The 15,897-nt window shown below is 36.6% G+C and overlaps 1 protein-coding gene across 1 annotated transcript in view; it reads left to right on the forward strand.

The window, feature by feature from the left end:
* Positions 1 to 15,897, forward strand: part of PRKDC (protein kinase, DNA-activated, catalytic subunit) — an 82,402-nt gene that overhangs the window by 20,452 nt on the left and 46,053 nt on the right. The window contains 17 exon segments of the mRNA XM_068189224.1: positions 801 to 964; positions 1,592 to 1,744; positions 2,956 to 3,063; positions 3,838 to 4,064; positions 4,480 to 4,574; positions 5,527 to 5,626; positions 6,564 to 6,697; positions 7,196 to 7,441; positions 8,526 to 8,752; positions 9,432 to 9,640; positions 9,756 to 9,888; positions 10,924 to 11,082; positions 11,241 to 11,444; positions 12,852 to 13,037; positions 14,006 to 14,110; positions 15,077 to 15,244; positions 15,530 to 15,657. Coding sequence (XP_068045325.1) covers positions 801 to 964; positions 1,592 to 1,744; positions 2,956 to 3,063; positions 3,838 to 4,064; positions 4,480 to 4,574; positions 5,527 to 5,626; positions 6,564 to 6,697; positions 7,196 to 7,441; positions 8,526 to 8,752; positions 9,432 to 9,640; positions 9,756 to 9,888; positions 10,924 to 11,082; positions 11,241 to 11,444; positions 12,852 to 13,037; positions 14,006 to 14,110; positions 15,077 to 15,244; positions 15,530 to 15,657 — 2,746 coding nt within the window.

Genomic DNA, 15,897 nt, shown 5'->3' on the forward strand with positions numbered 1-15,897 from the left:
GTTAACCAAATTTATAAATATGGGAATATAGGGAGAGAAGGAAGTATGCCAGTTTTCCTTGAAGGGAAGCTACAAATGGCTGTAAATGTAGTCATTTTCTGTTCAATTGCAGGAGTCAGTATGTTGCATCTTCTTGTGTTGCACTGATTTTTAAAAGTGTTAAGTTTCTTTTATAGTTCTTTTGAAAGTTTTAAAGTTCTCATAAAACTTCTTTAACCTTCTGATAATGTTTACATATTTCTACTAGAGTTCTCACAGACTGGTCATGTAAACAATGATTGTTTTGCATTCTTCTTTGTAAGAGGAGAGAATTGATAGACTGTTAGTTTAACCATTGTGGTTGGAGAGGTAACAATTTCATCCTCCAATCCACTTTCAGAATTCTATATATTGTGAGGTCGAAAATAAAATTCTCTCTTTTTCTCTCTTAAACTCACCAAACTTCTGTGTACTCATTTTGTGTCCAATAACGACATACTTGTCTGATTCACCTTCAAGAATTTTCTGTAACATTAGAAGACAAATGCATTATATTGGCTGTCTTACAGAAATATTTTAAATCAACTGTGATTCATCTTCTAGATTTACTTGTTTCCAAACATAACCTGTATTGAAACTGGAGACTGCTGTAACTGTCACCTAAAATGTTGGCTACATATTTTTCAGTAATTTATAAAGCATTAGCATTGCATGGCAATCTAACTGAAGTTGGAAGGGTACAGGTTTTTTTGACTGAACTAAGTAAATACTTGCTTTTTGTATATTATATTAATCTTGTTTTCATCTTTCAAATGCCTCAGCTACCTCTGCAGAAGAGATGATGAAGAAATGTGTATCCTGGGACACTGAGAAGCGCCTGAGCTTTGCTGTACCATTTGCAGATATGAAGCCTGTCATCTACTTGGACTTATTTTTGCCTCATGTGACTGAACTGGCACTTTCTGCAAGTGACAGGCAAACAAAAGTATTGATTTTTTTTCTACATCATGTTTTGTGCTAGCTGATAAAATTGCATAAAATAATGTGTTCCTTGTTACTACAGATCTGTTTTAATTAATTCATAGGTAGCAATGTGCTTCTTTGATGCCCTTTCTTGGTTACACTATTCTAAGTGTTTAGAAGCTAAAAAGTACAAGTTGCTGTTAGCTCTGTCAGAAAGCATTGTGACTGATTTAACATGAAAATGAACATTTTAAACTAGTGGATCTTTTTAAACTAGTGTTGTTCGGCCGCCTCCTAATGCCCAGCCTGTGAACTTGTGGGGTCAGTCCAGCAGAAAACTTAAGCAAATATTTTGGTGCTGTGCTGGATTGGGATGTTGATACCCAGAGTCCAGACTGGAAGTATTCATGATGAACTTTTTCCGGCTAATATGTGACTGCCCATGACAGAGACTAAAACATTAGGAAAAACACCTGTTAGTATATGTGTAAATTATTTCCATGGTCATGATCTGTTCCTGGAATGGTGCTTTAGCATTGGTGTGATTTCTCAAGTACACCCTTTCATGTGACTCATTCTCTCCTGCCCACAATTTTGTCTTCTCTGTGAAAGGAATGGATGAATAACCAAAGGGATTTTTAAATTTCAGGTTGCAGCATGTGAGCTGCTGCATGGCATAGTCACATATATGTTGGGGAAAGCCTCTCAGATGCCAGAAGGACATCAGGGTCCCCCACCTATGTACCATTTACATAAGCGAGTATTTCCAGTTCTGCTTCGTCTTGCTTGTGACATAGACCAGGTAAGCAGATTTATTTATATGAATTTTAGCTCGTTCAAATACCTTTAAATGTGGGAATGAATTAATAGTTTTATTTAGAAGTTTTCCTAACATATTGGGGGTTTTTTTTTCCCAAATTAAGAGTATTTTGTCGGCTGAAATTCTATTCTAGGATGGATCGTCCAGATTTTGGAAGTGGGGTCGAAACCTTTTCAAATACTGGTTTCAAATACTTCTATAATGCAGTGTAGTTCAGAGTACCTGAGAGAAATGTACAAGAGAGATTCAGGTTGCATGTTTCACTGAGGGAGTTTGTGGCAGTAACCCTCTTTATCACCATATTTAATTTCTGTTGTCTTTCAGTAAGAAGTTACTTGAAGGTGAAGTTGATTGTTTGGATATTGAGTGTGTGCAAAGCTGCACTCATAGGAAAAGCATTTAAGAGAGAATTTGTAGCTGCCTCTTTGATACCTACAGATGTTATATTTAATTTGAACATTTGAAGTTGATATTTCTTCTCCTTTGCACAAAACAGAACAGACATGTAGGTTCATCTCCACTGAAATTATAGCGTTTTGTGCCTTTTGAGACTGCTGTTTGGACCCTGGCATCCGTATCTATTTTTAGATCAAAGGGGTTTTGTTAAAATAGACAGGAAGCTGTCTTACCAGTTTAGGTGAAATCTCTTTTGCTGGTGTGTGGCTGAACATAAACCGTGGGTAAATGATGTCTGTCTTGGTCCAAGCCATAGGCACTGCAGTTGGAGCATGTGTATATGCATAAATAAGTGTATTTAGTGTTTCTTCCTTTCATGCTATAGTATGGCAGTAATCAATCGGATTGATTTACAGGTAGAATTGTTGAAATCCAGGAAGTTAGATTAATGGTAAAAATAGATTTTTAGATCTAAATATGAATTAAGAAACAAACATCCCTGTTTCCCTGATTGTGTATTGACCCATCAGTCTGGCATGCAATGTTATTTGTCTCAAAGGATATTAACTGAAAGTAAGCTTGGAGGTGATGAAGACTAGCTGAATAGAAAGCATCTATTTAACCCATTTTAATTCTCTGGGGTTTTTTGATGCTTGATATGGGAATATAATATGAAATTGGTTATTCATTTTATAAACCTTCTTTCAAAGTACTGTTTTTTATTCTTACATATTAATAGCAAAGTAGCATAGAAATGTATTAGTCCTAGAAACATAGTTAATGTTTGCTGTTTTCAGGTAGCAAGACAGTTGTATGAGCCTTTGGTCATGCAGCTCATTCACTGGTTTACCAACAACAAAAAATTTGAGAGTCAAGATACAACAGCACTCCTGGAAGCTATCCTGGTAGGTCATAAGTCTTTCCTCTCTTTTCTCTGTGCCATGTGACTTTATTTTTAATTAGCATCATTTTACTGCTGAAGCAACCAGGAACACATGAACAGATAGAATGGCCCCTTAACTATTTGAAAGAAAGAAAATGGTTGGTTGGTTGATTTATTTATTTTCTAATAACCATTTAATATTTCTTAACTGAGATTTAGATGATGAATTTCTCTTTCTTTGGCATTCTCAAAATGCAGGTGTATCATCTTCAGAAAATTGAAACACTCTTTATCATCAGTATGAGCTACAAACAACTGAAGCACATTCACCATTCATCCCCCTGAAGGCCTTTGTTGTGTGCTTAATTTTTCTCCAAGTATCTTTGCCTTTACCAGCTGCAAAAGTTTTGCATTCAAAACTAGCTTTTCACTGAACAGAAGTGGTTAGAGGCAAGGCAGGCCAAGAGGATTGGAGTACTTTTTTTTAATGGAAGTCAGTGTTGTCACACCACTTCTTATGCAGAGGAAGCACACCCATCAGAAAATGAAGTGACTTACACTGATGGCTGAGACAGGACTAGAAATCCAGATCTGTGAGGTGTAATTCAGCACTGTGAGGGCTGAAAGTTCTGTCCTTCCCTCAGACAGTAGGAATTTCGTTAATTTCTGGTAAACTGTGAGTTCAGTTTTTTAATTTGCAAATAATGCAATGTAGGTAAGCTGCTATAATACTGGACAGAGGCAATGGCGGGGGTTTTTCTCATTCTTGAGATGAAATAACCTTGTGTAATTTCAGAGTGGCATAGTGGATCCAGTTGACAGCACTTTGAGAGATTTCTGTGGTCAGTGCGTAAGAGAATTCTTGAAATGGTCTATCAAGCAGACAACACCGAGACAGCAGGAAGAAAGCCCAGCAAACACCAAGTCTCTTTTTAAACGGCTGTACAGTCTTGCTCTCCACCCCAGTGCTTTCAAGAGGCTGGGTGCAGCATTTGCTTTTAACAGTATCTACAGAGAATTTAGGTGAGCAATCAGAGCTTGAAACAGTAACTAACTTAGCCTAAAGGTTCAATGAGACAAAAGAGTTACAGCTCAAATAGTCATCCACTGACACCCATTCTATTAATGTATATGATAGCTGTAACATTCAGTTATTCAGCTTTTTTTTGATAATAAGTTTGTTGTTGGGGCTAATTGTCTGTGTGAAATGTATAAAAATAAAATTTTATCACAAGTTTATAAGAAGCTTTTTATGCCTTTTCAGGATGCTCAGCAAATTTCACTGCTCTTTTTTAAACTGGTTTAGATTTACTTTTTTGTGCAAACATCTTTTACAGTCTATCTTTACAGTATTTAAAATGGTGGGTTTATTTAGGGTATTACATTAGTGCTTCTTCTACTCATGTTTCTCTTGAAATATTTTCCTGTTTTTGGAAAGGGAAGAAAATTCTCTGGTGGAGCAGTTCATATTTGAAGCACTGGTTGTTTTTCTGGAAAGCCTGGCTTTAGCCCATACAGATGAGAAGTCATTAGGTGAGCTATAGTTAATTAACTGTGGAATGAAGAAGATACCTTGTAGAATCTTGGGTTAAAAATGAAAAATTGTAACGGTAAGAAAAATACATTTGCTTACTACTGCAACAAAGGAAGAATTATTTTTCATTATCAGTAGAGAGGTCATTTGTTATCTAGTTAGTAACTCTTTGAATCCACTCCTTGCATATATAAAGGTGGAATATTTTGAGCCTAGGAGAAAGAACCTTTTCATATTTGTGATGATTTACAGTTTTGTAATAACACTAAAAATGCTGGTTGTGCTTCAGATTTGAGTTGTGGTTTTGCAGTTACATGGTGTAAAAAAATGTAGCTTGATGAGAATTAGTCTATTCTTATATAACAAACAAATGCTCCAAAAATTGTCATTTTGATATATCTGTGGAATATTTCCACTCTTCTGTGATACCTTTTCCTCATTGTCTTGTCATTCTTTACAATAGTATGTAGTTTTATGAAGAGCCTGTGACCTCTTTCACAGTACTAATGATCCTTTAGTAAATCTACTTTTCTCTCTCTTTTTTTCCCCGTGCTCTTTCATCAATTAATAGTAATTAGAACATAAATCCAAAAGTTAGTGTAACAAAACTTAATTTCTTTCAGAGGAACAGTTCAGGATATGGTAGAAGTGTCCCAGAAGAATTACTCACATGGGAAAATTTTACAGTTTCTCTAAGCATGATCACAGAAAGTAGAATGCACAGTTTTCTACCAAATGCCTCAGGCTTGGTTCAGGCCAAGCTGGCCTGTCTGGTGTTTTGTGATTTTGTTCTGCACCTTTGAAAAATTTACTACAGAAGCACAGAATAGTTGAGCTGGTAGACATTATCATCTGTATAAATCTCTTGCACCATGTCTACAGTGCTATCTCAATTCATTTAACCAAATTACTGGCATTTTTTTAGAGATGTCAATTCCCTCTCTCCAACAGGTACTGCCCAGCAGTGCTGTGATGCTATTAATCACCTGAAGCGCATAATCAAGCATAAAGCACCTTCTCTGAACAAGGAAGGAAAACGGCGGGTACCACGGTCAGCTATTTGCATTTATTTCCATACTATATTTTAATAAACGTGATCAGTAGTTCCATTAAATGCTTGGGATTCTGTATGAGGATTTCATCCTATGACAATTGCTGATCCAGACCTCCTGATGTTGTCTGTTGAAGCACTGATGGGAAAACACTGTACGTAATATGAGAAGAACATGATTCTTTATTCCAGCATGGTGAACTTGATTTAGTTTAGCAAGACGAGGCAGAAGAGAAGAGCATGTTTCCCTCACAGCAGTGTATACAATAACATTACCACTGGTGCTACAAAGCACTTGGAGAAAACTCCTCCAATGCCGTTCTTACTGTTGCTAAATGTCACCAGAAGCAGGACAAGCTGCAACAGGATGATCAGCAATTAAAGAAGGGAAACAAAAAAGATAAAAGAAGCAAAAATGGATTCAGTATCAGGATGGATGACGCTCTGAGTCACCTAGCTGACCCTGATTTGATCAGGAGGTTGGATTAGAGATCTCATTAGTTGCCTTTTTACCCAAATTATCATGTGATCTTAAAGAAACTGGCAAGTGCAGTTTAGATTTGGGTCACTGGTGTGACATTTGATAAGTTATGAAAGGAGATGATTATGGGGATGGAGAAAAACTGTGCAGGCTTATTTAAACTCTAATCTCCATTTTTCCTCTTTGAGTTTACAAAGAGAAGGGAAGATACTTGCTTCTTTAAAATTGTTTTCCACAAGGACTGTGCTTTGGGGATCCCAAGTAGAGTGAGGAGAAGGGAAAGCAGTGCCAGACATGATGGTGGAAGAACACTTTCAGGTAGTGCAGATGGGTGGTGGTTTGATAGATAAAAGGGATTTGTAGTGCTCGTGGAACATGTTAATTTTTTTCAACTGGGAGACTTTTGCTTCTTGGTAGATGCCAAGAGGACTGTTAACCTTTAATATTTTTGTGCAGGGGATTTCCAGCTACTAAATCTGTGTGTCTTCAGGACATTGTTATGTGGCTCTTAGTGCAGTGTGGAAGACCTCAGACAGAGTGCCGGCATAAAGCCATGGAGCTCTTCTATGAATTTGTTCCTTTGTTACCAGGTATTTTAAGTCACAGTGCACTGTTACCTTTGCTTTCTATATTCTGTGCATGCCTTCCCTCTGTGTTTTCTATGCCAGGTAGTAACTACAAATAAATATCTGTCCACTCCACATTGTTGAGTAGAAATGGAGTTGTTGCTTAGATTGCAAATTGGGTACTGTGAGAACCTCAGGGTTTGAAGGATATTTTGGGCATAGAAGAGGCTTTTATTGCAGACTTACTTCCAGGCCCAAAACTGCTGTTGTGTATCCAGCTTAAAAAAGTGACATTTTGTTGATGGGGAACTATGGATGTCTTAAATTGGCCTCTTCCTTATGGAAGGAAGAGAAATGTGGGAATTTTAATAACGTGACCAAGGCTAAAGTAGAATCAATACCTTCTCTGCTAGAAGACCCAGTTTAAATCACAAGGTTGTTAGTTAATTTGCCTCTAGTTCCTTGCTAGTTTGAAATGTGTTTTTCCTAGAAAATTTATATTTCTGTTTCTATTTCTGTCAGGAAACAAGTCTCCATCTTCTTGGCTGGCTGATACTCTAAAAAACTCTTTCCTCATTAGCAAATTTGAAGGAGGTGGCACTGATGCCAAAAGTCCATCTGGGATCCTTTCTCAGCCAACTCTCCGTGGCATGCAGGAACCCTTCAGTTTACAGGCTGTCATGCAGTGGATGGACATGTTCTTAGCAGCACTGGATTGCTACAATACATTCTTTGAGCTGCAGATGATCAAACTTAATGAAGTACTGGGTGAGTGATTAACTGTTGCATTAGGTTCATTCGTGTGCGTTACACAAAGCCCACCCAAGATGAGTTCTTAACTTGGAATTTAAGCTCTTTTCTCAAATGTAGGATAGATGGTTTCGCAAACTCTCCCAAAGTTTTCCAGTGATAGTTGTAATGGGATGGAGGTTTTTTATGGAATACTATGTATCTTAAAATGTTTCCTTTTAGCCCTAGAAATACATCTTTGCATTTCTGAGTCATCCACTTACCAGCAATTCCTTTTAGTCTATCTCATCTTCAAAAGTTACTCTGTACAACTAATTTCCCACTGCACAGAAAAGCAATAGGTTTTTATCATATTTTTCTTGACATCCTTCTAAAGCTTTTTACCTGCTGTTGATTAATATCTGGAGGAAATTATCAGAAAACAATGAAAGAAGGCACCTTTTCACTTCAAGTCCCATACATTTTACCTTTCATATCTGGAGGAAATTATCAGAAAACAATGAAAGAAGGCACCTTTTCACTTCAAGTCCCATACATTTTACCTTTCTTCAGTTCCTGATGCATCAACTGCATCAGGTCCAAAAGCCGTGTTTGAATTTTGGTCAGGTGAAATAATAACACCTTGTGTAGCCACTGGGTCTCCCAAAAGGTTTTTCTTTCAATTATTCTTGCAAGCTTAAACAAAATGCTTTTGTTCAGAGATATTACAGATTCGTAGTCTTGTACAAGTTTCAGGTGGTCTGTCTGTCAGTGTTAGGTCTGTCTTGATTTAAAACAATACTGTATGATCATTGTTGGATGCAGCTAGAATAGGGATAAGTCATTCAAAACAAGGGATTTGAAATTTTTATCCATTTTATTACATAAGCCTAAATCATCATCATTGTTAATAAGTGCTTGTAGTGGTTAGTTGCTGGAGTGATCACTAAGTACAATGCTGTCTTACAATTCTATTGCCCAGAATGGTAATATTTAGAAGTGGTATAGAGCTTTCAGAAAACACTGGTGTGAGATGTGCCTCTTCCTGTTTATCATCTCAGTTTGATTGTTTTCTTCCAAGCATGACACAATATCATTTCAACTTAGTGTAATTTTTTTTTAGGTGTAAATAAAAGTTCCTCATTCTTGAAAGCTGCGCAGTTCTTCCTGGACACTATTGCTTTGCATGATATCCATGCAGCGGAGCAGTGCTTTGGTAGCAGTTTGAAAGGCAGCATGTTCAGTCCTCAGGAAAGGGACACGTACAACTACAGCAAGTGCACCATTATAGTCCGGATCATGGAGTTTGTCACCATCATCCTGGAAATGTGCCAGCAGGATTTCTGGAAGGTAGGCTGTGAAATCTGTACTGGATAAAAGATACAAATTTTAAATGTAGTTAAATATATATGTTCTATATATGGAGTACTTGCAGTGATTATTTCCTGTATGATTCCTGATGGCATTAAATGCGTGAAGGTGGTAGTTGCTTAAAAGGCAGAAAGAATTGACACAATCTGCCTTTCTTGAAGTTAGTATAGATATTCAGGTTTCTCTATTTGCCTTTCTTTATTTGTCTCTCTATTGGTCTCTATTTGATGCATTATAAGCTGTATTTAACTATATAAGGTATAATACTTACGAGTATCTTAGGAAATTTACACTCCCAGGTTTAGTTCTGAGACTGTGATTGTCTCATCAGCAAATCTCTGATAGTGTGTACAGGGATGTACATCAGGATTTACAGGTGTATAGTCAAGACTGAAACAGGCCTATTTAGTTTAAAAGACATAACTTGCAGTTTGGTGGGATAGCATGCATTCTATGTCTATGTTTATAGATAACTAATTCCCGTGCATTAGCATAAATGTTTCAAAGTCAGATATTTCAATAGAGAAAATCAGCAAGAATAGATACTGTTTCATGTTTGGTTTCATTTGAGATAGGATTAATGGTAAATTGTGGAAAATTAAATAGAGAAATCTGAATGAATTTTTCAAGTTTTTGTTTTAATTTTTTTTCTTTCTAGCTGCTTGAGAAGGAACTGCTAAATGCAAGCTTTATAGAGCTTGTGGTGATGACAGTGTGTGATCCATCACACATAGGCTTTAACATAGCTGATGTGCAAGTCATGAAAAACCTCCCAGATATCTCAGTAAGACTCATGAAAGCTCTGATGAAATCTCCCTATCAGGAATCTTTGAAATTGTGCATAAAAGAAAGAATCACACTGCAGAGGTAAGTAGGGGCTTTCTGGTAAGCATGAGTCCAGAACAAACCCGCACCATGGAAAGTAAATAATGTTGTCTGTGGGTGCACTAATGTAACATTATTCCTTCTCTTTCCTCTGTAGCCTTGAGGACCTTTGTTCTGTTGATCTGTTTAATTCAGAGGCACGTTTGGATCAAGTTAGGTTTAGTGCTATCCTTTCTGCCTGCAAGCAGCTCCAGAAATCTGGCCTCCTTCATTCTGTTCTTCATGGTCAGGTAATTGTTAATACTAAAAATAATAGTAAACATTTGTAGATTGTAAAGAGCTTTTCCTGTGTAAAACACCAGGATAAAAACAGAGAACAGATGATGCTGCTTAAAATGAGATCAACAGTGAAGAGCTAGTGTTGAATGGGATTAAAAATAAATGTTTTATGGTTATTCTACAAATCTGAGTAGCACAATACTGAAGCTTGAACAACCTTTATATCTATGTTAGCCTTTTTCTGATTGGCTCCAATCTGGAATGGGAATGTAGATTCGCTAACTTCGTTTAAGTGAGCTTCACAAGACTGAAAGCTCAAAAAATCAGGATTAATTATCCTATAAAGGAGGCATTTTTTTAAACAACTTTTACACAGAGACCATTCAAAGTGATAAGGGAAATTAGAAAAGGAATATTTAATTACTGATCAGAAGCAATATAGTGGGTCTGAGTTGCAGGAAAATGGGATAGAGACCTCTGAAGTGTAAGGATGTAGACTATATTACTGAAATTCCTTCCACTAAGTTTCTGATTGTAGTAAATCTCCACTTTGGGCAATTGAAGGAACAGGTTGTGCAACAGCCACAAAGACTGAGAATTTGTGAATGAGGTTGTAACAAGGCTGAGCAAAGCTAACAAGTAACAAAATATTTGTGTGCTATCCATTCTCTATATCAACAAAATCTAGACCTGTGGTTGCAGTATATTGATAATCAAGGAGCTGTGTGGTTTGCCATTTGTGTCCCACCCATTCTGACTTAGCTATTCATTTTACTTCTGTAGTCAAGTAAACCTGAAAAGGTGGAGTAGGATCAGAATATTTGGAACATTGTCAAGTTACTTTTAGTTTGTTTGAACTTTGTACACAATAGGGTTGTCTCATTTAAAATCTCGTCCCTGCATTAGAAAGGTGTCTTATCACGGTATATTTGCATTGCTTTTTATGGAAATTATCTGGAGTTCAAGTGTTTTAATTAATTATACAGATGGATTGGAAGCTTTTTTTCAGCTTTTATTGACTGTCACTTCTTTGTTGGTTTCCACAGGATGAAGGGCCTCATTTCTCAGTTGGCTCCAAGCTTCTTTCAGTTGTCTATAAAGGCATTGCACCTGAGGGTGAAAGGATGTCTCTTCCATGCTTAGACATCAGCAGTAAGCGACTAGCTGACAGTCTTCTGCAGCTGGCCTTTGCTATTGATGAGCAGGTAGGATGTGGTTCTCCAGTTTCAATCCTTAAAATAAACAAAAGAAAAAAGTTTGGGATGGGAGCTTGGAAAAAAAAATATCATGTACTTTTCTAAGAAATTTCTAAATGAAACATGATGCCCTTGAAATAACTCTTGTCTCATACCTTGATTTTCAGTGTAAGGAGCTAGTAAGTCTGCTGTTGAACACAGCAGTGTTATCTGTGCCACTGTCAGGAGCATCACAGAACCACTTGATGAATTTCTCTCATGGACAATATTTCTACAGCCTGTTCTCAGAAACCATCAATCAACAGCTACTGAAAAACCTGGATGTGATCATAGTTCATCTTATGGAATCATCTGTCAGCAATCCTCAAATGGTATTTGGCTTACTCTTCAAGAGGACAAAGTCAAAAGGGAATATTCAATAAAAGTAACAAGTTTATTATTGTTTTTAGAGGTGGAATGTGTAGTAGGTGAAAAAGTGTATTGGGTTGAATTTCAAAGGTCAGTGCAGTAATAGTTTTTAGTTTGAGTTTTGGGGTTTTTTTTGTCTTGACCCACTGGTGTTACCGTCATGATTTCTGGCAACCTAACATTACTCTGTGATCTCAGATCCAGCTGAGTGGAAGGTGCTTACCTATTAGCTATCCTGAAATCTGTGTACTTCAGGATGTCTTTGCATAGTACTTCAGATCAAAAATGTCCTTTCAAAGGAGGGACCCATTTACTATGCTTTGCTTTTCATTGCAGAATGTCCCAGAGCATGTAACTTGGATTTGTTTTGTATAAAACTAAACTGAAACACAAGCTCCAACTATTAATGGGTATTTAGCCCACAGGATTAGGGTAGAGCTAGAACAGAGTATTAAAAAGAGAAACACACAGACCCACAACCCTCCTGAGCTGAAATAAATAGATTCTTTGTCATGTACTCAGTCTCAGCACTGCTTGTTTGGCTCAACCGACTTCTTGTCTACAGCACTTATAGAACTCAGTGCAGTGAAGGAACCTTAGAATTGAGAAGTCTTCCTTCAGTGTTTCTGACAAACAGAAGGGTCAAAAAGATCAAAAGTCTGCTTTTCCTTTTGATTAAAAAGATACTCAGCAAAGTAGAATAATCCTTTAAAAATAATTGACTCTTTTATAATCCAAAGTGTTATGCTTAGACATGCTGCATCCAAGTAGTAGTTTGAAAGACTTGCAGCATCATCTTTGGTGATACCAAAACCTCTTCAGTTAGACTGTAGAGGAATGTGTGTTTTAATAGGCTGTTTCTGGTGATGATTATCTAGCGTTTCCTGTGCTGAGCATGCTGCAATACTTTAATTCTTTTATCTGTTAGATGATAGTGACTATTTGTTTTTGAAGAAAAGAGATTTCAAACATACTTAGTTCATACCTGCTATGCAAGGGTTATTTTTCTTTTCAGAATGGATGTCAATAAGTTAGCATGTGTGCTATTTTTCAACTTCACGCTAATTAAAACTATAAAGTATTGATCTTTAGTCTGGATTATCATTTATTTCTCCATATGTACACAGAAGGCATCAGAACTAATTGCGGCATTGTACTCTGAAACAGGAGTAAATTGGAGAGATGTCCTTTTTTTTGAGAAGGGTGTGTTTTTAATTTCCTGCAGAGACCTTTCTTCTGCATCCTGTTTTAGATTTAGATCTAGCATTGATTTGTGATGCTTCTTTTTTATGACTGCCTATTCCACTGAAGTGATTCTATCATCCTTTTATTTGGGGTGCAGGAATCTTACCTGTTGCTCTTCCTTCCAGGTTGGGAGCATTTTGAATGGCATGTTAGATCAGAGCTTTAGGGACCGTGCTGTGCGCAAGCAGCAGGGAGCAAAACTGGTGACAGCTGTACTAAGAAACTGGGAGAAATTGGATAGCTGGTGGGCCAAAGGTTCATCTGCTGAGAGCAAAATGGCAGTCCTGACCTTGCTGGCAAAAGTTCTGCAGGTAAGTACTGCTTTACAAACTTCAGGTAAACTTTCTAGTTCTGTAGGGATTACATTGTGTTTTCAAGAAATGCTGTTCAGGTCAAATGTTTTATGTTTGGGGGGAAAAAAGCAAAAAAGGGGAAAGTTGGGCATTGTTAGAATCAACGTAGTTTTATTAGCAGAGTACAAAAAATCTGGGGCAGGTGGAGGTTATTAGATATTGCTCTTCTTCCCCCCTACCACCTTTATTTTTGGTTTTGTTTTTTTGTGGTGTGTTTTTTTTTTTTTTTTAATTGTTCTTATGTTTTAGCTGCCTGTTTTCCTTTTGGAGAACTGGTACAACCACAGAGAGTTAACTCTGAGTAGTCTCTGGTAACATTCTTTGTCATGTTGGCATCCAGAAAATCACAGTGGAGGAGTTCTACCCATATTAACAATCTGCAGAATTATCTTTACTTTAAACACTTTATTTCTGTGACGCTGAGATTTTGGTCTGGGCTTTTCCCCTCTATTTTGAAAACATAATTTTCTACTTATCCTTTTGGGATTTTTATAGGAACTTATAAAAAGTAGTTGTACACAAATGTACTCAAAGATCAACTGTTGAGCATAATTTTTTATTTTTTATAATTAATTATTTTAAACTTGAATTGTTTTAAAGGTATGTGTTAGGACACAGAATGTGAGCTGTATTGCTGGGTTAGCTGGCACTGAAATGGCCAGTAGGAAATTTGGCTTTCAGAAGGAGATTAATTTTTTTTGTAATTGAAAAATAACCAACATGATTTTGTTTGTACTGTGTAGGAGCTTTTGTAGTTCTTCTTTTAAAACCAAAATCACTTGGTATGTGCTTTCTGTTAATTCAGTGTATTTTTAGGAATAAATAATTCTATAGCTCAAGGGCTTTTTATTATACTTTAATACATATCTCTTTAACTACTTAAAAAAACCCCAAACTAATTTTTTTTATTTCTTCTGTCTTTCCAGATAGACTCTTCAGTTTCTTTCAATACCAATCATGAAGCATTTGATGCTGTTTTTAATACCTATACCAGTCTACTTACTGATCAGAATTTAAGCTTAAATCTTAAGGTAAATTGCTCACTTCAACAGCTTCCCTACCCTTCCCAGTTTACAATGTTAGTTGTTCATGGAATTCTCTGTTATTTGGCTTAATTTTTTATCACAGACTTCTGGGTTTTTATTCTTCTGTTCAACATCCTAGAACTTGTAAATCATCCTTTTTGTTCTTTAGACAGAAGGCACTATCACAGATGCCATGATCTGGTTTAAGGTGCTTTTTTTTCCCTTGCTCAGAAGAAAGGAATGTAAATTTTAGGGAAAAAATTAGCATCAGTTGCAAGTTGTCTTGAACTCTCAAGTGTTCGTTTGAGAAATGACAGCTAATCAGACTTTTAACAAGGAGTGGCGTTTCCTACCGGTCAAATTATGAACATTTGTCATGATTTTAACGTCCATGTCTGCAAGTATGAGACCAGTACTAATGGAGTAGCTGCTGTATGCAGCTTGGTCAGGAGAGGGAGGTAAAGTACTGCAGACTGAAAGTGGGAGTTATAAAAGATGCTGGTAGACTAGAGTAGTAAAAAATTTTGTACTCACGGAAGTTTTGCGTAGTTGCTTCTCAGCCAGCCTGCCTTTAATTAGGCAGAGTTTTGTACATTCTTGTGTGTTCAAAATAAACAAAGTTTGGGATTTTGCTTTAGCTACAAGGTGATGCATTAAATTGGTGACTTGTGTGAGAATGAATGCTTGCTTAAAAGAACAATAAGATAGTATTCATAGCCATGTCAGCCGTAATTAGCTTTAACACTCACTCAGCAGTGACATCAAAGTTAAAAGCTGTTTTCTGATCCAGAAGCTGGAAAGAAAAGCAACTACATAACATATTTTTATTACTACACTAAGCCATTGAATCAGTAAGAACAGCCACTGCTGCTGTTTTGTAGTCCTATTCATATGGCTTCATAGTTATGGAATAAATTATTTTTTAGTGTGAAACTGTCTTTTTTATGTTTGGTTTTTTTTTTCTTCCCTCAGGGCCAAGCAGTGATAATTCTCCCGTTCTTCACTAATTTGACAGGAAAAAAGCTTAATGACCTTAAGAATGCTCTGGATCAACTTGTAGCTTTTAATTTTCCCATGAGTTCTGATGAGTTTCCCAAAGGAACCTTGAAACACAATAACTATGTAGACTGCACTAAGAAGGTCAGTATTTTTAATTAATACATAATTAAAAGACAAAGTGAACTGTGTCTGGAAACACTGTTTCACAGGGATCTGGAATTAAGGAGAGTGATTCTTGATTCGCATGAGGTGATCTTTCGTGTTTCTCGGTTATGTCTTTGTCCAGAAATTGAATCCACAGAAGCACATTAAATTAGCACATACTTCTGTGCATCTGCTTCTGATCAGTATTAGAAAATAATTGCATCATTAGATTGAAGTGATTTGATCCACTGTGGCTTTTCATGTTATGTGTTGCTTCTTCAGTTTTTAGATGTATTAGAATTGTCTCAGAGTCCAATGTTGTTGCAACTGATGACAGAAATCCTCTGTAGAGACCACAGACATTTCATGGAGGACTTATTTCAAGCCAGCTTCAAAAGAATTTCCAGAAGGTGGGTTTAGTCCACTGGATTTTGTGCTTGTTCTCACTGAATTTTTGCTGAAGCAAATGTGCTTCTTGTATTTTATTGTCCTTATAATAGTGATGATTTACACTATAAAGTTTTATGTAATAGTTTTAATTCAGATTTTGCTTTGTCTTTACATTTTCAAAGTATTTCCACAGTGTGAACAAGTGACACCTGTTTCCAGATTACACTTCCAGTGCCTGTGCAAAAGCCTTCTGTAAATAA

This window comes from Anomalospiza imberbis, chromosome 1 (assembly GCF_031753505.1).
Source record: "Anomalospiza imberbis isolate Cuckoo-Finch-1a 21T00152 chromosome 1, ASM3175350v1, whole genome shotgun sequence".
NCBI lineage: Eukaryota > Metazoa > Chordata > Aves > Passeriformes > Viduidae > Anomalospiza > Anomalospiza imberbis.